Source organism: Bos javanicus, chromosome 18 (assembly GCF_032452875.1).
Source record: "Bos javanicus breed banteng chromosome 18, ARS-OSU_banteng_1.0, whole genome shotgun sequence".
NCBI lineage: Eukaryota > Metazoa > Chordata > Mammalia > Artiodactyla > Bovidae > Bos > Bos javanicus.
Genome location: NC_083885.1, coordinates 59062644 through 59088298, shown reverse-complemented (window position 1 = coordinate 59088298; position 25655 = coordinate 59062644). Strand labels below are relative to the sequence as shown.

General features: G+C 41.4%; 1 protein-coding gene and 1 pseudogene across 3 annotated transcripts; one reads left to right on the top strand and one right to left on the bottom strand.

Annotated features, from left to right (window-relative positions):
• Positions 1-587: 587 nt before the first annotated feature.
• Positions 588-25655, bottom strand: LOC133229692 (zinc finger protein 160-like). Of its 3 annotated transcripts, XM_061386387.1 has the most exons (6): positions 25521-25621; positions 20421-20479; positions 14989-15071; positions 9247-9373; positions 7021-7078; positions 588-2226 (listed from the first exon to the last, which is right to left on the bottom strand). In XM_061386387.1, the coding sequence occupies exon 6, from the start codon at positions 2147-2149 to the stop codon at positions 836-838; it is 1314 nt and encodes a 437-aa protein (XP_061242371.1). In that variant the 5' UTR covers positions 2150-2226; positions 7021-7078; positions 9247-9373; positions 14989-15071; positions 20421-20479; positions 25521-25621; the 3' UTR covers positions 588-835. The 3 variants fall into 3 exon arrangements, with proteins under 3 accessions (XP_061242371.1, XP_061242368.1, XP_061242369.1); XM_061386384.1 differs by lacking the exon at positions 7021-7078 and having other exon boundaries at positions 25521-25655; XM_061386385.1 differs by lacking the exon at positions 7021-7078 and having other exon boundaries at positions 9122-9373.
• Positions 10206-10894, top strand: LOC133229725 (ATP synthase F(0) complex subunit C2, mitochondrial-like; annotated as a pseudogene).

Below are 25655 nucleotides of genomic sequence, written 5' to 3'. Positions count from 1 at the left end.
AATCACACACACTATTGAATTTCGTAATTCAGGCTATGTGTTTTTCCAGGAAACACGGATGTGAATGAATTGTATCTAATGAAGTCAGCCCTTTCATCTCACTGATTCCTTCCCTGAGACCATTATGAAATGCATGTAGCAAATGCATTTGATCAATGTATTACCAAAGTGAAGATCTTAGAGCTCACCACACAACAGGCCATTAACTGAGAGGCTACTTGTTGGGCAAGGAATAGTGACTTTATTCAGAAAGCCAGGAGACCAAAAAGATGGTGGGCTACTGTCCCAAAGAATTATCTTTGCTGAGTTAGAATTCGGGTTTCTTTTACACGAAAAGAACTTACTGCAATTGCTGAGTACCTGAACTAAAGTCATCAGAGACTAAATATAGTGAAAAAGGTAAAGGATTTGCCACAATCACTGAATCTGGGAAGTATGGCTCCACTATGTTCCTATCTTGTGACTTTTGGGTAAGATCCTCGCCACACACATTACATTGCTGTGTGTTTTCTCCAGGATAAATACTCTGATACTACTGGTGAGATGTGAGCAGTGAGGATAGGGTTTTGTTTTTCGCTCCTCCCCCCCCACATTTGTGGAACTGGTGAGGAATCTTTCTAGAATGAATTCATGTTCTAAAGACCTGACTAATAAATACATATATATCTGGCTTCTATCCAGTATGAATTTTCTCATGAAGCCTAAGATGTTGCCAGACTCATGATATTTGTATGATTTCTCAGTAGTGTGAATTCTCTGACCAAGAGTAGGGTGCAAATTTTGAACTTTGAATTTTGTAGACTTCTAACATATACCACATTCACATGAGTTTCTCTCATGTATGGATTTTCTGATGTTTAGTGAGTGCTGAGACCTGAATAAAGGATTTTCCACACTCGAAACATTTGAAAGGTTTCTCTATATGTATTCTCCGATGACTTGTAAGGTGTGAATTTCGACTGAAGAACTTGCCACACTCATCACATCTGAAAGGTCTCTCTCCAGTATGAATTCTCCAGTGAAGTCGAAGATGTGGTTTTTGACCGAAGACTTTTCCACACTCATCACATTTGTAAGGTTTCTCACCAGTATGAACTGTCTGATGACTTAAAAGGATTGACTTTACACGAAAGGCCTTGCCACACTCATCACATTTGTAAGGTTTCTCTCCAGTATGAAATCTCTTATGACTTATGAACTGTGAAGGTTGACTAAAGTGCTTGCCACACTCATCACATTTGTAAGGTTTCTCTCCAGTATGAACCCTCTGATGACCAGCAAGGTGTGCATTTCGGCTGAAGACTTTGTCACATATATCACATTTAAATAATTTCTTTCCTGTATGAATTTTCTGATGTCTCTTGAGATTTGAGCTGTCAGTAAAGGTTTTGCCACACTCATTACATTGGTAACTTCTCTTTCTTGCAAGGATATTCTGATGACTTACAAGGAATGAATTCTGACCAAAGATTTTACCACATATATCACATTTATGTAAGTTTGCTCCTGAGTGGGTTATCTGATGTCTAGCAAGGGTGGAGCTATCATTAAAGGTTTTGCCACACTCATTACATTTGTAACATTTCACTTCAGAATGAATTTTCAAATGACGTGCAAGCTGTGAACTTTGATCAAACAATTTGTCACATACTTCACATTTATGTGATTTCTCTCTTATATGGATGGCCTGATGTTTAATGAGGTATGAGCCCTTAAGATAGGCTTTCCCACACTCATTACATTTGTAAGGTTTTTCCCTCTGTGCTTTGAGGTCTTGTGTTACTACTGAAGGATTCATGAAATCATTCCCATATATATTAGAAACAGTGGTTCTTTGAAGTGGTGAAAATGAGAAACTGTTGTTGACAGACCTCTCAACTTCATAATATTCAGAAATTATCCCGCCAGTTTGAAATATCTGCAGTTTATCCTGAAAGTTAAATCCAAGCCTGTTTCCAAAGGGCTTGATCCCTGCATTCTTTCTATCATGCAAATCTCTTCCATCAGGCACATTTCCATTAAGGCTAACAGGTGTTCCTTTGTAATTTCTTTTGTCATCTCTCCCCTGACACTCAAAGTCACATGTATTTTCCTGACTTTCCCAAAGATGAAAGCATTCGATTTCACAGCTTTCAGGTCTTCCCAGCATCAATGTTTGGAATGTTTCTCGTTTATCACTGGTCGCTTTGGGTTGTAAATGCTTGATCACATGTGTAGGAGAGATATCTACAAGATAAAAAGAACCACAGATATCCTGCTCAAAATAATTCAAATAAATCTTTCATGTTGAATATATATTACACCAAAAGTAATACTTACACCAAGTTATGAAACACCACAATGATGACCTTAAGTTTCTACAAACACTAAAGTAATAGAATACTTAACTTAAGAAAGCATGATAACATAAATTCACTGTTAAGGTAGCCTAGTTTTAAAAACCATATACCAAACACACTCACATTGGACAATCTTAGGCCAACTCTCAAAAACAGGGTATTTTTCTACCAGGACCCCTAGGAACGTATCAATCAACAGTTGTTTCAAATTGAAAAGAAAAGTATTATACTATCATTGTATTCTGCATACTTACTGTACATAAATAAATTCTAAACAATGTATTATATATTATAACAGTAAATAATCCAAAACCAAGCTTACCCAATTAATAATTAACTATTCATAATTGTTTTTACAATTGAAAACAAATGAGAAAATGAAGAATATGACTAAAACAATTTTTTGCAAACAACACAATTTTCTATATCTGCTACAGAACTACGTACGCAAAAAGAAAAGGCATTTTACAATGTTACCAAGTAGTATGTGTCAGCTGTATTGCAGAATACTGCTAAATGACACATAAATTAAGACGTAAAATATTCACCAGTTTTCTAACAGCCAATAACCAAAGCAATCCCCACCTATGTTGTTCAGTCGATCAGTCGTGTTTGACTCTTTGCGACCCCGTGGACTGTAGCCCACCAGACTCCTGTCCGTGGGATTTCCCAGGTAAGAATAATGGAGTGGGTTGTCATTTCCTTCTCCATGGGATCTTCCTGACTCAGGGATCAAACCTGCATCTTCTGCATTAGCAGGGAATTCTTTACCACTGAGACACCCAGGAAGGCTTATCTCTAGCCATGCACTATTCTTAATTACCTGGTTTAATGGCACCAAAATATAATAAAGTGAGTGCTTTGTGTATTTATTGACTAGGGTCAGACACAATATTGCTGAAAAATGTTGCAAGTGAAAAGCATACAAGATATAATGTAGTTGAGGTTTGACAGAAAACAAAATTCTATAAAGCAATTATCCTTCAATTAAAAAATTGATAAAATTTTAAAAAGATATAATGTAGATAAAGTCATATCATAAAGAACATGACAGAATATAGATATTAGCTTTAAGTAAATTTTGAGTATTTACTATAAAACATGTATTACTGTAATACAACTGACAGCACTAATTTGCTTTAAAAGGCTTGAAGTAAAATAACATGTTTTTCTCTAATCAGAGCAGGAGACACACCCAATTGGCGCACTAAGTGGTAAGAGAACCAGGATATGAATCTGAACCTACAGACTGAGAAAACTTATTTGTAAACATGACCACCCACCGAATGAATAGACTAGAAAATATTTTTAAAAAAAAACATACAAGGAACTTAGAAAGAAAATATCAAGGAAGATACAAGAGAGAAGTACTCTGTTTAACTATTATTTAACCATCCCATCTCGAAATGGTTTGTGAGCCATCATGGATGTACAGAGTGATTTAGGTCATGTCCTGAGAAACTTGTTCAATAAATGACCAGATATTATCTTTACTGTAAGTGTATGTAGAAGGTGGAGGGATGTGATAGGTAAGAACAACGTTTCCATCCGTATCAAGGTACTATGTGAGGAATGGTCAGGACTAAGAAAGGGCCTGTGTGGAGCATAGGGTACACAGGTTTATGTCAGATATCAGCTTGTGACTGCATGTCTTTGGGAAAATAACTGAGAGCACAAACTACTATACTGACCTTAAAAGAAAAGAACTGGTTCAGCAAGTTTATGGGCATTATACTATGGGTATGGGACAGAAACAAGAGAGATTTTAAAAGTGACTGTGATATATGGAGAAAGGAGGATAATACCTGTTATACTATTTACAATGGAATGTATCCAACTGTGAATTTTATAAGTTACAATGGAATGCTTATATTCAAGAAAAACATACACAATATTCCAGGATATTGTGTAAGAATCTTATCAGCAGAAATCAGAAGGAAAATCCAGGAAAAGCCTATCTAAATCTGGGTTCCTCTGCCAAGTATGATTAACCTCTCTACTGGACATTTATTTTGTTTCTTCTTCCACACAGGTTCATCTCAAGATCGAGGAGTATCAAAGAAAAGGAGGGATTGAAACTGACTCTGCAGGACCTTCCCAGTTACAAAAGCCTTTCTGAGGCATCCAACTCCTTTTTGTAGAAAAAAGCTTTATTCTCCTAGACCTTCTCTGAGTTCAAAAGAGCAGATTCAGTTACTAACACATAAAAGGATCATACCATAATCAAGTGGGATTTACTGCAGGGATACAAGATTTCTCAATATCCACAAGTTAATCAGTATGACACATCACAACAGTTGAAGACTAAAAACCATATGATGATCATTAGATGCAGAAAAGGTTCTGACAAAATTCAAGTGCCATTTATGATAAAAACCCTTCAGAAAGTCAGCACAGATGGACCCCACCTCAACATAATTAAGACTGTGTATGTCAAACACACAGCTAACATCATACTCAACAGGGAAACACTGAAAGCATTCCCCTTAACAACATGAATAAGACAAGAATGTTCACTATTGCCACTTTTACTGAACACATTTTTGGAAGTCCTAGCCACAACAATCAGAAAAGAACAAGAAATAAAAGGAATTCAAGTAAAAAAAAAAAAAAAAAAAGAAGCTAAACTGTCACTATGATGCTACACACAGAAAATCCTGAAGATGCCACCAGATGACTACTAGACCTCATCAATGAACAGAGTCAACTTTCTGGATACAAAATATATAGAATACTGCTGCATTTCTATACACTAATAATGATATATCAGAAAGTAAAATTAATGCAACAATCCCATTCACCATCTCATAGAAAATAATAAAATTCTAAGGAATAAACCTACGTAAAATGTCAAAAGAACTGTACTCATAAAACTATAAGATGCTGATGACTGATACCAAAGATGACACAAACAGATGGAAACATATACCATGTTCTTGGATTGAAAGAAGTAACATTGTCAAAATGACCATACTATCCAAGGCAATCTACATATTCAATGCAACCCTTATGAAATTAACAATGACATATTTCATAAAACAAAGAAAAACTTCATTTGTACCAAATACAAAAGACTCTGATAACTAAAATGATCTTGAGAAGGAATAACAGAGCTGGAGGAATCATGTTCCTTGAGTTCAGACTACACTACAAACTTACAGTCAACAAAGTGAAAGTGAAGTCGCTCAGTCATATTCGATTCTTTGTGACCCCATGGACTGTAGCCTATCAGGTTCCTCTGTCCATGGGATTTTTCAGGCAAAAATACTGAAGTGGGTTGCCATTTCCTTTTCCAGGAGATCTTCCTGACCCAGGGACTGAACCTGGGTCTCCTGCACTGTAGGCAGATGCTTTACTCTCTGAGCCACCAGGGAAGTGGTATGATAATGGCACAAAACAGAAACACAGATCGGTAGGACAGGATAGAAAACCCAGAAATAAACCAATTTACTTATAGTCAATTATTCTATAACAAAGGAGGAAAGAATATAGAATGAAGAAGTCGCTTTAATAAGTGATGCTGGGATAAATGGATAGTTATATGAAAAAGAATGAAATTACAACATTCTCTAACACCACATACAAAAATAAACTCAAAATGTATTAACCATATAAATGCAAGACCAGATACTATAAAATTCATAGTGGAAAACAAATGCAAAACACTGACATAAATGTCAGCAAAATTTTTTTTGATCTATCTCTTACAGTCATGGTAATAAAAGCAAAATCAAACAAATGAGACCTAATTAAATTTAAAACCTTTTTGCAAAGTAAAGGAAACCAAAAAAAGAACAAAAATACAAGTTTTGGACTAGGAGACTATATATGCAAATAATGCTACCTATAAGGGATTTATTTCCAAAATATACAAACAGCTCATACAGCTTAATATCAAAACAAACATACAACCCAGTCAAAAACTGAGCAGAAGATCAAAACAGATATTTCTCCAAAGGACACAAATAGATGGCCAACATCACCTAAAAAGATGTTCAACATCTCTAATTATGAGAGAAATGCAAATCAAAACCACAAAAATGTATCACCTCACACTGGTCAGAATGACCACCATCAAACAGTCTACAAACAATAAATGCTTGAGAGGGTATGGAGAAAAGAGAACCCTCCTACACTGTTGGAAGGAACATAAATTGGTACTGCCACTTTGGAGAATAGCATGGAGGTTCCATAAAGAACTAAAAATACAGCTATCACATGAACCAGCATTTCCAATCCTGGGCATATATCCAGAAAGGATAATAACCAATTCAAAATGATTCATGCACCCCAATGTTTTTAGCAGCACTATTTATACCAGGCAAAACATAGCAGCAACCTAAATGTTCACTGACAGACAAAGGGATAAAGAATATGTGGTACATATATACAAGGGAATATTGTGAAGTGAAAGTAGCTCAGCCGTGTCCAACTTTTTAAGGCCCCATGGCCTGCAGCCTGCCAGACTCCCCTGTCCATGAAATTCTTCAGGCAACAACACTGGAGTGGGTTGCCACTTCCACAGCATAAAATACAATGAAGTAATGCCTTTTCCAGCAATATAGACAGACTTAGGGATTATTCTAAGTGAAATCAGACAGAGAAAGACAAATATCATAGGATATTATATGTTGAACTGAAATAAATGATACAAATGAACTTATTCACAAAATAAACTCACCAGCATAAAATACAAACTTATGGTTACCAAAGGGGATAGTGCAGGATGGCTGTAGGGGCTGGAAAGGGAGAGATAAATTAGGAGTCTGAATATATACAAACTAATATTTATACAAAATAGATAAACAACAAGAACCTACGATATAGCTCAGTGAACTATATTAAGTATCTTGTAAACTGCTGTATACCTGAAACACGACATTGTAAATTAACTATACCTAAAAAGTGGAGAAGGAAATGGCAACCCACTCCAGTATTCTTGCCTGGAGAATCCCAGGGACAGAGGAGCCTGGTGGGCTGCCATCTATGGGGTCACACAGAGTTGGATACAGCTGAAGCGACTTGGCATGCATGCATGCATGCATTGGAGAAGGAAATGGAAACCCACGCCAGTGTTTTTGCCTGGAGAATCCCAGGGACAGAGGAGCCTGGTGGGCTGCCGTCTGTAGGGCCGCACAGAGTCATACCCTACTGATGCGACTTAGCAGCAGCAGCAGCATCATACCTAAAAAGAATGGTTAAAACAAAAACAAAAACACGTCTTGCGGAGATGTTCAAATGCTGTTTCACAAGGGTGTAAAAACTGCTAAGTGGGGGAAGCAGTCTATGAAACAAGACATGTTGACAAAACTGAATACCCACCTGCAAAAGAATTTACTTGGAACATTATCTTACACTATAGACAAAAATGAACTCAAAATGGTTCAAAGACCTAAACCTAAGTCCCAAATGTATAAAACTCCTAGAAGTAAATGTGTAGGAACTGTTTTTGGAAATTGGACCCACAAATGATTTACCAGATATAACACCAAAAGCACAGGCCACAAATTAAAACCAGATAATAAATTATAAACTACTGTGCATTAAAATGCAGTGAGTTTGAAAAGACAATCAATAGTAAAAGAGAAAATATGTGGAAATCATACATCTGATAATAAATGAGTATAAAGAATATATAAAGAATTTTAAGAGGGTCTGATCATCAGTTCCACCATAGGGACCATTCCCCAATCAACCATCCAACGCATTGCAAATACAAAACAGAAACATTAAGAGTAACACAGAAATTTGAACTCAATGAAAAAAATAAAAAAATACTTATAATGCACAGAACAACAGTGCAGCCAATAGCCTCATAGATATGAGAATATGAACCTGGACAAAGTTGTCCTGGGATAAATTACCATAGCATTGACAGAGGCTAAAATATATGGTCTTTGATACACATGAACAACACTGTCACGGTGACCTTGACAGAGTCTCCAAAGCCATAAAATAACCTGGAAAGATGTATTGGGCTCTCGTGATACTTTCTCTCTCATAATCCTAGAACATACTGACCACTCTACTGGATAGCTTCAAGTGGTGACTTTGTACAGAGCAAGAAAATAATATTCGGGATAGTGTCTCCATCACAGTTTTCTGTTACCTAGTAAATCCACCCCACAGCGACTCAGCAGAGGCTGCCAATTAAACATAGGTGGATTATCACAGCAAGGAAACCAGATAAAATTTCAGACCCTCAGGAATATATTTCAAAGAGATTTAAGAGGTAAAAGGATACAAAGTAAGGAGAATGTAACATCGGGAACAGTTGACATTCCCAGACGGGGTAGAGCAGCACAAGAGTAAAAATAATACAACATGAAGGTCAGACATTACAGGATCTGGATATGGGACCATGTGCTCGACCTACAGATGGCAAGCTAAGAGCCTGCGAGATTCACATATGCTCCCCTCGTAGGATCTAGGATCAAAAAGACGATCTCTCTATCCACTCTCCTTACATTTTCCTAAGTAACGACCACAGAGGACCCAATCCACCAACTTGTCCCACTCCTAAACAGAAAAAAACAGCCCTTTTGAGATACTCGTTTTTCTTCATACATTGTATTTTTAGCTATTTTTACATCATTCCCCACTGTCCAGAGCTTTTTCTCGTGCTCCAATGTGGAAATACTATTCAGATCCGAAACAGAAATTCTGGGACTCCCCTGGTGATCCAGTGGTTAAGACTCTGCATTTCCAATGCACGGGGTGCAGGCTTGATCCTTAGTCAGTGACATGAAACAGACACAGCATCTGAAGAGGGTCAGTTTAACCTTGTGAAGCTGTATCATGCCCGAGTCACCAGAACTCTCAGATGAAAGACATCAGGGCCTCCCAAGGGGGCACACAGGGAAAATGCAGATACCCAAGGGCAGCTCTGGAAGGAAGTCATCCTCACCCACAGATAGCAGGTTCCTGTAGGTCTCCAGCATCACTTCCCTGTACAAGGCCCTCTGAGCAGGGTCCAGGAATTCCCACTCCTCCTGAGTGAATTCGATGGCCACATCCTCACAGGTCAGTCGTTCCTGAAATGAAACCACATGTCACCAAAAGGGCCATGAAAAGTTCTCATTTTCATGCAAAAGAGAAAGGGTAGTAAGGGGTAAGGATTGACTTGGTTCAAGTATGTGTTCTAACAGATCCATGCAGGGGTATCTGGAGAAATTATGGATCTCTAATTTTAATTTCTTATGCTTTTTCCTAAGACCTTATGAAATCCTCCAATTTAATATGGAATTTTCATCATTGTTCAAAATCCATGAAATATATATAAATACAACTCAACAGTGTATTGGCTATACAGAAGTGTCAGATTTTATGTTCTACCCAGTGAGTGCAATTCATTATCTAGATGAGGTACAGCATGAGTGGTGTCTTCAGAGATGACAAAGTCCATGGCACTCCTAATGGAAAGGTCAAAATTTTCAGTTATGATGTTGATAACAGCAGCAAGGACCAAAAGTGTCTGAAGGCTTCCTGTTGCTCTAAATTACTGTAATATTACTCTAAACATTAAATAAATACTTTATAGGCAAGAATCTGTCATCAATGCAATAGCTCATTAAAGAACGATCTGTTTCCACCTTACAGAAGAAAAACTGTGTCACAGACACTCTGAAAAACTCAGCTCAGATCAAGAAGGTAAATGTTACACCAAGCACCTGAACTCAGAAGCTTGGGCTCAGCAACTGAAACTTAAGCATCTAACAGTTAAGTAATACAGAGAACATTCAAAATCCTTTGACAGAAGGCTCCTAAAGAAAACTTGAAAGAAGTCCAAGGTGAGCCTCTTCCCTGCCCCTCTGTCTTGTCTGCATGGGGAGCAGCTCTTGGGCCTTGGGCCTTCATCCCCTGAAAATGGACACCTGTGCCAAATTAGTCTCTACCCTCTCCCTGATCGGGAGAACCTCCCCCCTGTTGAGTGATCACTGTCCGCAGTGGTGGTGAAGGACCAGAGACACTGACTGATGAGAGCCAGAGCAGCTTGGTAGCTCCAGGTCCCCGGACCATCTCACTTATTCCTAGCCACATCTTCCAAACTAGTGCCATTTCAAGGGACTCTGACACAGCAGACAAGTTCCCTGGAGCTGGAGCTGCCACAGCAGGGGTGGCTGGCTCCGGGGCTGGAAGTGGGACTGTGTTCAGGAGCTTCACCGCTGTTGTGTCAGGAACCCTTCTCTGAAACAGTAGCTCTTCTACACCATGGGCTTGGCCCTCTCAAAGGCCATGGGGCTCTTTTGCCTGATGGTGGTCTAGCTCATCTTCTTCACGATGTGAAGGAGCTGTTTCCACCTCCCATAGTTCTTTCTTCTGTGTCTGCCCTGTATGTTCCCTTTCCTGTAACTCCCCAGGCAGCCTGGGAAAAGTGGTGGGCTCACGGTTTCACAGAAGGAAAACAAATAAATATTGTATTAATATGAAAAAAAAAAAAAAAGTCCAAGGTGAACAATGTGGAATGGCATGAAAGGTCATTATAGATGTGGATACAGAAACACAACTGTTAGTCATTTACTACTTAAAACACTAACAGGATTGTTTAGAAAATTTCAAGGCCACAGATTATACTGATAACATAATTTCAACTGAAAAAAAAGGTGATATGTAGTTTTTAAATCATGATGTCTTCTATCTAAACCACAGACTTGCACATGCATGCATACATATCTATAAAAAATTAACTGAAATGAGAGGATTCATCTCTTGACAGATTTATTAGACAATTTTATATAATCCACATGTATTTTTTATTCACATGTATTTCAGCATCTTTCAGACAATAAAAATGTATTTTTTGTACTCAGCTGAGTTTGTTAACAGGCTTCTATACTAGGTTACCAAAAGAAAACTGGTAAAAACAAACAAAAAAAAATACCTGAATTCAATTCATAATAAAATTACCATATACAAAACTACAAATACAATTTTATCCATTTAAATTTACATAGCAAGACATTAACAGAAGCCAAAGACTTTCTTTGCTTTTTTTTCCATCAATAAAACAGTGATTTGAAATTAGAAGAGTCATTAGATTATGACAAAAAAAAATTATCACAATAGTAAAGTAAAACACTTCTTGGAGAATTAAAAATCATGGCAAAAAGAATATGGGAAAAAATAGTTATTAAGCAAGACTATCTCAAGAAACATCATGATGGGAAGGAAGCATTCAATACATTCCTTCTGAAATTACAGTGGCATGAAAGGAGCTGTCCAGGGTGCCTGTCTTTCACCACCATACGATGCGCATGGGCAGGGGCCACTAGAACAAGTAACAGGAAAAACACAGGGCAAGAGACACAGAGTTTGTCAGAGTTGAAACAAGTAGTACTCACAAACCTAAGGACATGGAACGGTGAAAAGTGAAAGGATGGAAAAGACAGTCCATCCTAAAGAGAGCAGGGGAGACTGTTATATCAGACAAAATAAACTGAAGGAAAAAAAAAAGTGCAATGAGATAAATTGTATAATGATAAAATGGTCAATTTACTGAAAAGCTGTAACAAGTAAAAATATATATGCATCTAACATTAGATATCTCAGAAAAATGAAGCAAACATTAAGGGAAAGGAAGACAGAAATAGTGGCACAGGAATAGTACGAGATTTCAACGCCCAAGTTGAACAGGCATGTACAGATCACACGGCCCAACAAAAGCATAAAACACATGCATCTCAAGGACACATAAAACATTCTCTATGAGACACCACACGTTAGGCCAAAATTAACAACTTTAAGAGACTGATACCATAAAAGTATCTTCCCTAATAACAATGAAATAAACACAAGAAAAAAAGAAAATTCCCCAAATGTGGACATTAAACAACTCACTCTTACACCACAAATGGGTCTAAGAAAAACAATCACATGGAAATTTTTAAATACATGGATGAAAACAAAAAGACAACATTACAAAATTTGTAACACAGAGAGAAGACTGTACTAAAAGGAAAGTCTGAACTGTTAAATGCTTACAGTAAAAAAGAGGAAAGATCTTAAATCCGAACTCTACTTTTAGACTTCTAGGAAGCAGAAAACGGAAAACAAACTAAACTCAAGTTTAGCAGAAGGAAACAGGTAAATATGAAAGATTAAACCAGAGCTAAAATAGAAAGCAGAAAAATATAAAAATCAACAAACCAAGAGTTGATGTTTTGAAAAAACTGTATAGGAAAACCCCACCTAGACTAAGGAAAAGAGAAAAATAGATTCAAATAACTAAAAACAGATAGGCAACAGGAGTGATTACAACTGAGGTCAAAGAAAGTTTCTAAAGATAAGGAAGGACTATGACCAATAATGCCTATAAATGACAGAATATAGGAAATACTGGCAAATTCTCAGAAACATACAAACTCTTTTACTTATTAAGAAATTAAAAAATTGAGAAGTGTTAAAACTGAAAGTGTTAGCCACTCAGTCGTGTCTGACTCTTTGTGACCTCATGGACTGTAGCCCACAAGGCTCCTCTGTCCATGGAATTTCTCCAGACAAGAATACTGGACTAGACAGCCATTCCTTTCTCCAGGGAATCTTCCGACCCAGGGATAAAACCTGGGTCTCCCTCACTGCAGGCAGATTCTTTATGATTTGAGTCACCAGGGAAGCCCATTATAACTAGAGAGATTTGAAAAGTAGTCAGAAACCTCTAAGAAAAATACAGGACCAAATTCTACCAACATTTACAAAAGAATTACCACTAATCCTGCTAATTGTATGGAGCAATCATGATTCTAATAGTTTGATGATTTCCCAAAGACACAAGAAAGGAAAACTAGAAACCAATACTCCTGATGAATACTGATGCAAAATTAAAATACTTGCAAACCCACTTCAACACATTAAAAAGATCTGGAGAAACAGACACAGAAAACAGATGGAGGGGGAGGGGAGGAAGGAGAGGGTGAGATGTATGGAGAGAGTAACACGGAAACTTACATTACCATATGTAAAGCAGAGAGCCAATGCGAATTTGCTGAATGACTCAGGGAACTCAAACAGGGGCTACCTAACAACCTACAGGGGTGGGATAGGGAGGAAGATGGGAGGGAGGGGACATAGGTATACCTATGGCTGATTCATGTTGGTATTTGGCAGAAAACAACAACTTCTGTAAAGCAATTATCCTTCAATTAAAATAAATAAAAAGATCTGACACCATGACCAAGTGGATTTTATTCATATAAGGCAAGGAGAAGTCAACATACAAAAATCAATTAATATGAAACACTACCTTAACAGATTACTGGAAAAAAAAACAGGATCATCTCGATGCAGAAAAAACCATTCGACAAAAATTTGACAACATTTCAAGATGGAACACTCAACAAACTACAAACAATAAATTATACCAACATCAACATAATAAATGCCATTATGAAAAGAGCACAGCAATGGGGAAAGAATGAAAACTTTTCCTCTGAGGTCAAGAAGAAGGCAAGGATGCACACTCTGCACTACAGTTCAACAAAGCACTGAAACCCTTGGAGCAATTAGATGAGAAAAAGAAATCAAAGGTCCCCAAATTGAAAAAGAAGTAAATTTATCTTCTTTCCCACATGACAAAGTTTCATCAGTAAAAATCATAAAGATTACAAAAGAAACATGCTATATCAAAAAAGACTCTTTAATAACCACACAAAGGATCAATCAATCAATTAACTCATTATCAAAACTGCAATAGCAATCTTTGTAGAAGCAGAATAAAACATGGTGAAAGTCACAGAACTATTGAAAGAGCAAACAGCAAAACTCCTGAAGAAGGAAGATGGAGGTCTATTTCAACACCTATTACAAGGTAATCAAGGTGATGTGGTACTGGTATAAAAACAGACAAATAAACCAACTGAACAGAACACAGTACTCAGAAATAATTCTTTGTGTATATGTAAGGTATATTCACAAGGATGTCAAGATACACAAAAGGGCAAGGACAGTCTCAATAACCATGATGCTGAGAAAATAGATATCCACCAGCAAAAGAATGAAGGTGGAATCTTGCTTGCATTAAAGGTTAAAACATCTCTGTGTCAAAGGATTCAATCCACAGAGTGAAAGGACAACCTCTGAAGAACGGAGGTGATGAAAATTTCCACCTGCCAAAGACTTAGATTCATTTCATAGTTTAAATCTGATGATGAACTAAAAAACACTGTTTCACTAATGTCTATTTCTGAACTTTCCATTCTATTAGCATAAGGATTTAAAGAGATTGACCCACATTTTAGTTTGAACTGCCTTAAAAAAGTCAGAACAAACTGCCCCTAATTGATCTGATTCCCAGATTTTACTGGCTATTGTGCATATTAATACCTGACTTCGACGTGCAGTTTCCTTACCCTGGTTGATAGAGCAGACAGCACATCCAGATGGGCCCTAAGCAATCCTCCCAACAGCACTAAGACCCTGTCTCCAACCCATGGGTGAGAAGCCCTGCCCAGGATGGTGCCCAGGGGAGCCTCCTCACAAGGGCCAGGCCACCAGGTCATGGGGAGACGGAATCTAAGTGGAGACAACAGGCCCTGAGGGAAGGCCCCAGATGAGTGTGCGTGTACAGGAGTCAGACAGGACACTCCACAGTCAGACACCATTAGCGAGTCCAGAGAAGGGCATTTCAGGAAGGACAGACTAAATATGACCTTACCTGAGAAAGAGCCATGCCTCACTCCTTTTCCTTCCTCTTCTTTAACTTCAGAGCTTCCTCAGGCAACATAAGTCTTCATAGGTCTATCATGAAAGTTGAAAACATGCTGTTTAATGCTTAGAGTCAACACATCCCCTTCCTGAGCCCCAACCACACACACAAGGAAGCCCTCACCATGAGGAACACACAGGCCCCTGTGGCCACTGTCTCAGGAGGGACTCAGGACAGTCAACTCCCGCAGAGAGACCAACATCGACTTTCCCACACTTTCCGTCGGATCACACTCCCCTCCTGATGAGGCCTCATGTCCACAGCAGCAGGGGGCACCTCAGCTTACCAGGCAATCTCCTTCAGGTCACACAGCAGGCCCTGATCCATCCCCAGTCAGAACAGAGCACGCCCTTCTCAGCCCAGATCTCAGCCCACAGGACCGGGAGGACTCAGAGTCAGAGTCCTGATGCTCAGTGAGGGATCCAGATTGGAATCAGCTGGGGCATCTTAAACATTCTCGAGCTGTGGACCAACACAAGTTACCTGAAGGGGAAATCTCTGGTCAGAGGGTACAAAACATGGGTATGCAAATGCTTCATGAATGAAACGTGAAGCCTGGGCTGAGCACCATTCAGAGGAGAAGAGCACCCCCCAACTCTCTTTTTCTTTCCCAGCCTTACTAAGGTGTAACTAACAAAAATGGTATAAACGTACTGTGTACAAAGTGATTATGTGATAGATTCATACACTGAATAATTATTATAGTCGAGTAAGTTACACTTCCACCTATGAATATACTGTATTATTTCTCTCTGGGTGAATTTCAAGGATATAGAAACACTACCGGCAGCATGAAGTACCTCAGATCCCCAGAACTTACTTATTTTACTACTGAAAATCTCTACTCCTTGACTACCAGTGCCCCATTTCCCCCTCCACCCAGCTCCTGGTAACAGCCTTATTACTCGATGGCTCTATGAGTTTGACAAGTCTAGTTTCCACATAGTGTCTGTCCTCTTTTGTCAGGCTTATTTATCTTGGCATAATGTTCTCTAGGTTCATTCATTTTGGCATAAATGCAGGATTCTTGATTTTTATATTTATATATAGAGAAAAAATAGTTCATGAGTATACAGTATATAATAAATATTTCTATACCACACTTTTGTTACCTATTCTTTTGTCAAGAGACATCTGGGCTGTGTCTATGCCTTGGCTACTGCAAATCCAGTCACACTCACGGGACTCCGGACATATCTCTGAAAAACTGATTGCTTTTCCTTTGGATATCTGTCAGAAATGGGTTTGACAGACTGTAGAACTGTTTTATATTAATTTGTTAAGGAACTTCCATTTTATTTTCCAACAAAGCAGCACCATTTACATTACCATCAACAGTGCAGTTAAGATTCCGTGTTTTCTGTACCATGCCTGTGTGTGTGCTTATTTTGGGAGGGACAGGAGTGGATAACAGAGAACCCAGCACTGGCCTGGCAGCAAGAGAGTTGCAGCTCCATCTTCTAGAGGACGAGCCTCCAGGCTGCCCTCTGATTTTTCGGAGCCATCTTCCCCTATGTCATAGGACTTTATGATTCTTCTCAGGTTGGGCCCAGAGATCCCTATCGAGCAGGACCACCTTATAACAAGCATTCTGCAATCTTAACCTTAGTACTCCTAATTTCCCAGTGGGCCTCAAACAAACTTACAAACTTTCATGGTGTACACAGAGCCCATAATGAGCCTCGAACCCTCTTATACAGACACAAAGCATTCCAAGCCCTGATGACTCACGCATGAGGCAAAACACAAAAGAGGACACCCAAGGATCCACAGACACAAGACACCATATTTTCATTTACAGTGAGTGATCCAGGTCAAACATCAAAATCTCCAAAGACTATGAAAAAGAGGGATAATTCCAATGATACACATGGCCCACTGAGACCTCAGCATCTTCCAAGGAAACACTCCAGATTCTCTTGGTGTCTTCCCAAATGCACATGAACCTTTCTTCACCAGCAACCCCAAGTACACAATGATAACAAAGTTGATGCAAAAAATGACCTGAAATTTTCCCTGTTACTCTATGGTGCCTGCCTGCTAAAAGAGCCAACAAAAGCCAGGGCGTGGAGTGGATGCTGGGGGCACCTGCTAGAACCAGCCCCTCAAGCCCAAGGCTCCCATCCTCCTGCACCCACAGGTGCCTGTGGGCTCAGCCCAGGCCACAGTTCTAACAGTGGAAAAGACTTCTCCTGGCTGAATTCCACGTCCTTCATTGCTGCTCACGTGTGGTCACGAGTTGTCAAATCAAACCTGTGCAGGCAAGTGTCAGCCTCAGCACTGCTGTCCCGGGAACACGAGCTAAGGCATTGGAACCTCAAACCATTCCATGAGGGCTCTCCAACAAACCCGCTCCCAGGTTCTCCAGCCTGAACTGAGACATTCTTTTCCAACAAATCCACACACCCCTTGTCCCTGCAACTACACTTGGGATGGGCGCATGCTCCATTCACTGGGCTCATCTTGATGCCCCCAAGTACTGCCACAAGCCTCCTGCAGACCCCACCAGGCTCCCTCCGCTTTCCCCATTTGTCTACCTCTCCTCCCTGCATGACTGGACTAAGCAAGACTAAAGCGCACCAGGGTTTCTTGGCAAAGGGGATCACAAGAGGAGTGTCCACGAGCTACCACACAAAGGACACTGCACGTGCAGTATGGAAACCAAGAGACTGGCCCTCCTGGGAAAGTCTGCCACCACCTGGGGACACTATGGAGTCCAGGTACAAAGGCATTTGAGATGAGGAAGTCTCAAAGCAAGGGTCTCCAGGTCTCACTCTCCTGTTTTCCCCACCCACACCTACTTGGAAAATATTCTAGCCCTTGGGAGGGGGGAGGGCGGGCAGCGTCTCCTTCCTGCCCTGTTAGGTTTTGCATTTCTGCTCATCCTCAGCGCACTGAAATCACAATCGCTGGCACTGAGCACATGAACTCCTACAAGGCAAAGCTGCTGTCCATGATGGTGACTCGTCCTGGATGGACAGAGCTTAGACTGGGGGCTGCAGAAGATGAAACACAGCAGACGAAACATGGGGACATCTTAGTCCACTGCTTGAGGGCACCAGTTCTGTAGGGCTTTTCAGGATTTCCTATATTTCTTGGCTCTTCTTTTGAGTAATTAAGTAGTCACATGGGGTAAAGATCAATTACAGCTGAAATGTCCAGAACATGGGAAACATCTTCATCACTTGCCCTGTTCTCTTGGTCTTCCTGAGGATTATTCAGCCCAACCCATAGTCCAGTCATCTAAAGACATTTCCGGTATCAGGTACTGCAGCCACGTTGGGAAGAAGAGGAAAACTATGAGCCATAAAAAGAGGGGAACCAGGAAGGACTCAAAATAATCCACGAAGAAGGGCATTAATTTCTGCTGATGGCAACTGATACAGAGGCAATAAACCTGGGTAACATGAGAGAGACTCTTAGGAGGGGATGGCGAGACCTCTCTGAGCCTAGACTTGAAGGGTGACAAAGGGCCTGAGCCAGGGTGACCTGAAGGTGAGAAAAGGAACTACAAAGTCAGACAGAAATAGTTTTGGTATTTAGAAACAGAGAAAAGGTAAATGAGACCAGGACAGGCTGAACCACGAGCAAAGGGTCAGCTCCCAGGATGAGGCTGGAGACACTGACAGGGCCCTGAGCTTGACAGAGGGCTGTGGAGCCACAGCAAGGAGTCAAGCTTTTGTCCCAAGAACACATGAAAGCCAGTGGAGGTCTGACGTCAGGGCGTAAAAAAAAAATCTCCCTTCAGATTTAGCCTTATTCATAGAAGTCATCTGATTCTTAGCCTGTGATCCTGCCTCTATTCTACAGTTTTCCTTTTCGTTTTTCATTGAAGGAGGACTGGGATCTATTTAAAATTCTAATTACCACCAGACACTCCCTCCAACCCAGAACTGCCACACACAGACACACAGCCAATTTGGCTAATCATTTCAGGGGTCAGTGTTGCTCACGCTCAGAGTTTCCGGTCTAGTCTCTCATCTCCATGTTACAAGTAGGCTCCCTCGGGCCAAGAGAGAAGCCGTTTATGAGAAGGTCTGAGCTGAGTGAAGAGAACCAGGTATAACTGAATAATGAAATGGGAGGCTGAAGTGCAAGGGGGCCAAATTTGTCCTTAATGCCCATCCCATTTAACACCAGGAACATCTGTCACATATCTGAGCAAAAGAAACTTTTCTTTCAAGATTGGGTCAAACTGATACGAAGCAGGTAATTCTTTATTAGAAGACTGCAGTAAAATATTTTAAAAATATAGAATTGCAAATATATATCCACTGGTACAAAAAACATTGTAAGAGGTCAGCTTAGAAATAGGATCTAGCAATCATTTTTATCATGAATAGAGAGGCTCTGTTGGAAGGTTCCAGGTCAATCCAGCCCATCCTTCCTCATTTGCACAGAAAAGTCAAAAAGGGACCTGAGGGAAACATCTTCATATCACCTCACAGATCATTTTTCACTGATCATAGAAAATGGAGAAAACATACCATTAGACTAACTAGTTGAACTAGGTGTTCTTTTTTTTTTCTTTTTTTGAAAGGAAAGAATGAAGCATTTTATTTTGTTGGTTTTATTGTGTTAAATGTTCTTTTATTTTCCCATATCTCAAAGAAATGCCTTTAATTTCACAAGATCTAATGTCATACCTCCATTATTCTCTGGTAAAGAGCTGAGACCAGAAATATCCATTTGTGTGTGCACACATAAACACATACACACAATTCATGTCTTTGGTAAAACCACAGTTGAAAATATGTCTATTTTATTACACGATGTCCCATACATAAAACCCTCCAAGATGTATTTCTCTTTGAATTCAGAGAAAGGGAAGGGAGGTGATCTTTGCTTATTAACTTGTAAAATTTCAGTTTCCTCATTTTTAATTATTTTAATTGGAGGATAATTACTTTATAACATTGTGATGGTTTTTGCCATACATCAACATGAATTGGACATGTATACCCCCATCCTGAACCCCGTTCCACCTCCCTACTCACCCAATCTCTCTGGGTTGTTCCAGAGCACTGGCTTTGGGTGCCCTGCTTTGTGCATCGAACTTGCACTGATCATTCTGTTTTACATATGGTAATATATATGTTTCAATGCTATTGTCTCAAATCATCCCACCCTTGCCTTCTCCCACTCAGTCCAAAAGTCTGTTCTTTACATTTGTGTCTCCCTTTGTTGCCCTGCATGTAGGATTGTTGGTACCATCTTTCTAAATTCCATATATATGCATTAATATACAGTGTTTATCTTTCTCTTTCTGACTTCACTCTGTATTATAGGCTCTAGGTTCATCTACCTCGTTAGAACTGATAAACGAGGTGACATTTTTGCTAAGTATGGCACAAAATAGTCTAAGATGATTTACTACTTACCAAAGAAAATTTCAAATGTACGACATGAAGGGAAGAAAGCACTCAGGCAAGGAATGAATCTGAAAAAAATTTGAAAAAAAAAAATTGTGAATTATTTTTAATCTAAAAATCTGGTGTCAAAGTTTAAAAAAACACTGAGAATAATCATATTTAGAAAAGGATGATAAGAGTAGAATCAGATCAGATCAGATCAGTCGCTCAGTCGTGTCCAACTCTTTGCGACCCCATGAATCCCAGCACGCCAGGCCTCCCTGTCCATCACCAACTTCCGGAGTTCACCCAGACTCACGTCCGTCGAGTCAGTGATGCCATCCAGCCATCTCATCCTCTGTCGTCCCCTTCTCCTCTTGACCCCAATCCCTCCCAGCATTAGAGTCTTTTCCAATGAGTCAATACTGGAAACTAAAAAAGCTTATTTCTGAAGTTAAAAATGATTACAGAAACTGAATGAATTAAGACCTATTCCAAGCCACAAAAAGAAAGGAGAAAATGTGAATCCATTAAAAAAAAATAAGTGTTCCTTTAAAAATGCTACCCAATAGTGATACAGTGGATAAGAATCTGCCTGACAATACAGGGGACATGGGTTCTACTCCTGGTTCAGGAAGATCCCACAAGTACAAGCAACTAAGCCTGTGCACAACTACTGAGCCTGTGCTTTAGAACCTGGGAGCCACAATTCCTGAGCCCACGGCACAGAACCGAATACAGCACAGCCAAAAAAATTAAAAAAAAAAAAAAAAAGCTACCACAGAGTGACAAAGTCAGTCATTTCTTGCCCCAGGTCTCTTCTTCCCTGACCTCTATCTTATGATAGGACAAGGGAAGGGGGTCACTCACAACTCAGTGAATCAAGCCACTGCCCCAGGCTCAACAGGGTTTGCAAATGAAAGTCATCGTCTGCCACAAGTAATAAAAAAAGACGGGACTCTCTCCTGCGTGCGTGCGCTCTTCTCTCTCTCTCTCTCTTTCTCTCTCACACTCTCCTGATATCTTCTAAATAAAGTAGAGCTGTGACACTGATTTGCCTAAGAGCTGTAGCATGGTTTGTCCAAGACCCGAGAGCTGTGATGCGCCGAGGGCTTTGGTGTCCGTTGCTCCAGGTCTTTGTTGTGACGAGACAGAGAACCGAGGAACATACACTCGCGTGACATCTATCGTGACTCGGACAGCTCCGTTTTTATTTATAAGATAGCAGGAGAATCCAAGAAGAAAAGAGAGTGGAGGAGTGCGTGGGGGGGGGGGGGGCGGGGAGAGAGAGAGAGAGAGTGCGCGTATGCACTCGGGAAAGAGAGTCCGAGAGAAAGCGCTTTGGCTCCTCCTTTTATATGTTTTTCCCCCCACCTGGGCCTGCCCTATGCAAATTGGGCCTAGCCAGGAGTGCTGTTTGTTCTGCCTGAAGTTTTCACTCTGGTCCTCGGATCTTCCTTTGACCTTCCTTGTCTTTTAGCCACTGCCATTTTGGACTCCTTTTCCCTATTCTACCTACCTAACAGTTCCATTGAATTAGAAGAATCTGCCACCTAGTCATTTGGGGGTCTATATATCACTGAATCAAGAAGCGAAGAAAAAAAGTGATTGCTTGGCTCGCTGGTGTGATTGATCCTGATTCCCTAGGGGAGATTGGGATGCTGCTACACAATGAGAGAAGGAGAGCATTTCTGGAGCCCAGGAGAGTCTCTGGGGCACTTCCTTGCCTGGTAGTAAAGGTTAACATAGCAACCGAAGGGGAAAAAAATGCAGCACAGACCTTGAATCGGCAACGAAAGCTTTGATCATTCTACCACGTAAAGAACCCTGACTATCTGAAGTTCTGGCTGAAGACATGGGAAATATGAGATGAGCGGTGGAAGTGGTTCAGAGATGTCAGTTATGGCTTCCTAACCAATTACAGAAATGAGGACTGTTGTAACAGCGTATTTTCTGTTTGTTTTAGGTGTTTGTCTAAGTAACCATTTTATTCCTCTCTCCCTTTCTTTCCATTTTTGTTATTATACAAGTTGTTGGAAGTGAACTTCCCAATTTAGTCTTCTTAAAAATTCTTATTTTTGGCTGTGTTGGGTCTTTGTTGCTGCACTGGGGCTTTCTCTAGTTCTCGAGAGGGGCTACTCGTTAGTTGCTGTGTGTAGTGTTGCTGTTGTGGTTGCCTTCTCTCATTGTGTAGCATGGGTTTTAGAGTGTGCAGGCTCAGTAATTGTGGCGGCTGGGCTTAGTTGTCCCAAAGCATGCGGAATCTTCCTGGACCAGGGATTGAATCTGTGTCCCCTGCATTGGCAGGCGTATTCTTTACCAATGGACCACCAGGGAAGTCCCTAGCACTTCTCTTTAAAAAAAAAATTATTTATTTGACTGTGTTGGGTCTTAGCTGCAGCATGCAGGATCTTCGTTGTGTCATCCAGGATCTTTTGTTGCAGTACCTGGGCTCTCTAGTTGTGGCCGGCATGTTCCAGAGCATGTGGGTTCAGTAGCTCCAGGGCATGTGGGATCTTAGTCTCCAACCAGGGATCAGACCTGCATCCCTTGCATTGCAAGGCGGATTCTTAACCACTGGACCACCAGGGAAGTCCCACACAATTTAGTCTTTTTTTTTTTAATACTTGTTTATTTGGCAGCATTGGGCCTTAGTTGTGGTGTATGGGATCTAGTTCCCTGACCAGGGATTGTGGCGTATGGGATCTAGTTCCCTCCCAGGCCCCCTGCATTGGGAGCATGGAGTCTTAGCCACTGGACTACCAGGAAAATCCCTACCATTTAGTCTTTAGATAACAAAGAATTCAGTGGGACTCTGTGTTTGATGAGTAACTAATATAGCCAGAGAAGAACATGGTGACTGCTGGCCTGTTTGAGGAACTGTGAGAAACTCTGGGTATAGTCTAAAATGAAAGTGAAGTCACTCAGTCAACTCTTTGTGACCAGGATTTTCCAGGCAATAGTACTGGAGTGGATTGCCATTTCCTTCTCCAGGGGATCTTCCCAACCCAGGGATCGAACCCAGGTCTCCCGCGCTGTAGACAGATGCTTTACCGTCTGAGCCACCAGGGAAGTCTGGGGTGTAGTCTGACTACACCTCAATTCTGCAACTTCACTCCCACTCATAAATCTCCAGTTTCTTAGACGTTTTAAGACAGAGCAGGTAAGACAGAGTATGGTAAGAGTGGTCAAGCAGGTAAGGAAATAAGAGTGATGAGAATTCAGGCTCTATCTAAAGGGAAAAAACAACATTCAGTTCAGCATGATTGTTGCCATGTGATGACCAAATGTAGCTTTAAATAAACAAATACATCACATGGGACAAACAAAAGATGTCTTTCTGGTTGTTTCGGTCTCTACTTTAAAATTAAATAACACACACACACACAAAATAAAATAAAATTAAGTCACATGTGCTGTATCCAGCTCTTTGTGGCCCTATGGACTGTAGCCTGCCAAGCTCTTCTGTCCATGGAACTTTCCAGGCAAGAATACAAAAAAAAAAAAAGAAAATAAAAATAAAAAAAGACACAAGCCTTATAGACAGGAGTTTTGAAATTCTCAGCCTCCTCTGTATAACTAAAAAAATCATCTGTATCCAAACAACTGGCCACACCTGGATGGAGCTTACCCCTCTGTTCACCTATCTCCCTATTTCATCGGAGTCTCAGTGTCTCTTTTTCTCCCCTTCTGCTCTCCTGCTGTTCCTGTCCTATTTCCTCCCTCACACGTGTCCTGTTCCAGGCTGCTGCAATTCGTTCCCCCTCGAAATGCTCTCTTTCCAAACCTTCCTGAGCCTTTCAAAAATCCATACCTATGTCTGCCTCTTTCTTCCCCCATTTCGGCTCCCTCTCTGCGCTCCAGATTACTCCTCTTCTCTCGCTGTTACTCTCCCTTCCTCCCCACTCTCTGGCAGGCCATGTGGCTATGCTTCCTTCCAGCCCCTTTCTTCCTCTGCTCCTTACCTCTTTCTCTGCCAGCACTATGAAACCGGCCACCTCAGATTGAGACTTGAACCCGTGGAGGGTCTCCAACCGGGTGAAAACACAACCCCGGACTCTAACCCAAGAGGCCTGGACTCAAACCCGGCCAAAACCCAGTTAGGGACTCCACCTCTGACGTCCCTCATCGCCCTTCGCCTCCCCGCTCCCATCAACTGATACAGGGCAGTTCTCCCTATGCTGTTTTCCAGTCCCTGGAGATCTGGCTTTTTAATTTATTAATACTTCTCTATTTTACTCACTTGGCTATTTTCAAGGCTTAATCTCTTTGACTTGACTATCCCTTTGCAAGTCCCTCAGCCATTCTCAGTGTTCCCATTGGTTCTCCCTGATGCTTTTCTCCTCAGTTGCAGTTATTTCTCTCAGTCCTTCTGACTCTACTCCTGATCCTCCCGCCTCCAGTTATGTACTGAGTGGGCGACAGAACGAGACGCCCCCGGACCGAGCTGAACTGGGCATGGAACAGCACTGGCTGTCGCATGGCTGGCCAGGTCACCTATCCTATGCGGGGTGAGGGGACGGGCTGACAGGAAAGCCGGGGAGCGGGGGGGGGGGGGGGGGAGACGGGGAGGCGGGGGGGGGGGGGAGGGGGGGAGGGGGGAGGCGGGGGGAGGGGAGGCGGGGGGGAGGCGGGGGAGGCGGGGGGGGGGGGCGGCCTGCGGGGCAGAAGGACCGGCCTGAGGAGACGCGAGGACAGAGGTGCTGGGAGGGAGGGGGCTCAGGAGCGGGGCGGGTTCTCCGGAATCCCGGGACCAGGGAGAGGGTGCGGCCTCTCCGGGAGCGGGGGCGATGGGCTCTGCCTCCAGCGGTCGAGAAGGCGACGCGGCGGGGCGCGACTCCAACTCGCGAGAGAGGGCTTTACTTGACGAGGCCAGAGGTAAGAAAGGGTTTTAAGCAGGAAAATGTCGCCAGAGGCGGTGTCTACGCGGACAGAGGGCCGAAACCGCCTCAAAAACACTTTAAAACCCAAACGAAAATATAACTGGGCCGCAACGGCAGCGGCAGCGTCTATTCGGTGCCGAGCACCGGGTGCCAGGGTTTTCAGGTCGTTGGCAATTCCCACACCATGAGGACGAGTGAGCGGGGACGGAGGTGGGGATTGGAGGGGTGGCGAGCTCTGCAAACTTACTCTAGAAGGAAGCTTAGGCGCCGCTCGGGGATCTCGGCTCCGCGCTCTCCAACTTCCGGCTCTGTGTGAAAGGGCTTTTGGTACTAGAGCCGCGGCTTCCGACCGGGGGCGGGGCGAGCACCGGCTGGCTGTGCG

Bases quoted from the DNA above. Each gene is read 5' to 3' on its own strand.
- LOC133229692 (XM_061386384.1), bottom strand. The intron at 2,227-9,246 runs GTGAGGATGACT...TTTATCTTGTAG, and splicing joins CAGGAACCTGCTATCTGTGG to ATATCTCTCCTACACATGTG.